The sequence below is a fragment of the Alligator sinensis genome, unplaced genomic scaffold, assembly GCF_000455745.1.
Source record: "Alligator sinensis unplaced genomic scaffold, ASM45574v1 scaffold1028_1, whole genome shotgun sequence".
NCBI lineage: Eukaryota > Metazoa > Chordata > Crocodylia > Alligatoridae > Alligator > Alligator sinensis.
Window position 1 is genome coordinate 16,610 of NW_005842846.1, and position 1,301 is coordinate 17,910.

A 1,301-nucleotide genomic window follows, 5' to 3' on the forward strand; every position below is an offset into this window, starting at 1 on the left:
GCTGCTGCAGACGGCCTCAGGAAGCAGTGGTCTGTAAAGGCAGAACAGGTCTGCAAAAGTCTAAAACTCTTGGTTCAGACATGATAGCTTTTATTAGACCAGTGTTGCCCAACCAATGTGCCGCGACACAAAAGTGTGTCGTCAGAAATGAACAGGTGTGCCGCTGAATTTTGCCATGGCAATGAGCTACAATAGGTATGAGGATGGGGGATGCAGTAGCTGGTGCTGCAGAAAAATTTTATTAATGTAAGGTGTGCCTTGGGCTGGAAACACTGTATTAGACCAAATAGGAAATCACAGAAAAAAAAATATTTTTCTGCAAGCTTTCGGGCTCAAATGCTCTTCATCGAGCTCTGGGAAAATTAAAGATGGTAAAAAGTCCCCACAGGTAGGAAATAAACATCATTTTTGCAGAGGGAGCTGGAGATGGAAATCTATCCCTCTGGGTCCATGAGAGTGTCTCTGTGAGTTGTTCTGAGTTGCTTTTTGTTGTGTAGATCAGGTAGGATGAGATTTGTAAGGCTGGAGGCAAAAGAAAATGGTTATTCCGTTGCCTGTATCCACTGTGCTTTATAATCAAGCCATTGAGGGATGATCCAGCCTTCAGATGTACATGCACATTTGTGTCCCTTTGTATTCCTTTGGATATGATTTTATATTGTGGATGTTATTGCATTCCAGGATATAACTTAATAAAGGAACTAATGACTAAAGAGCTTCTTGCCAATTTCAGGTTTTGCTGCCACAGCCTTTATGAAGTCATACGATGTCAGAAGAGTTGAAATAACCCCCCTAGAGCAAAGGAAGCTAACTTTCGATACACATGCTTTAGTGCGGGATCTGGAAGCACATGGTGAGCAACACTTGTTAAGTAACCCAAACAAAACCATGCTGTTACTTTCCCCAAGTATCCAGAAGTTTGTACCGTCTTGCTAGCCTGTTGGTAACCCCTAAAGCATAAATGGAAACATCTGTAATCTGGACAACCACAGCAATAAACTCATAAGGTAACACTTGATCATAGGTATGTAAAGGCTTATATGGTTCCTCCTGTCAGAGGAATTTCATACTGGTATAAAGGATCAGTAATAAATCAGGGATCCTGGTTTTCTCTGATTAAAAAAAAATCCCCAATTTTTGGATTAAAAAAGTAACCCCAAATCCACAATTTTCCGTTATTAAAATGAAACACCACTATATAACTATCTATTCATGGCGTTTCATTTTAATCATGGAAAAACGTGGATTTAGGGTTACTTTTTTTAATCTGAAAACTGGGGGGGGGGGGGGGGGGCGGGGGG

At 41.0% G+C, this 1,301-nt stretch overlaps 1 protein-coding gene across 3 annotated transcripts in view; it reads left to right on the plus strand.

Annotated features, from left to right (window-relative positions):
• Window positions 1-1,301, plus strand: part of CCDC90B (coiled-coil domain containing 90B) — a 15,260-nt gene that overhangs the window by 1,522 nt on the left and 12,437 nt on the right. For all 3 annotated transcript variants that reach the window (XM_006035511.3, XM_025191659.1, XM_006035510.3), the window contains exon 2: window positions 734-853. In XM_006035511.3, coding sequence (XP_006035573.2) covers window positions 734-853 — 120 coding nt within the window. The remainder of the gene's footprint in view (window positions 1-733; window positions 854-1,301) is intronic.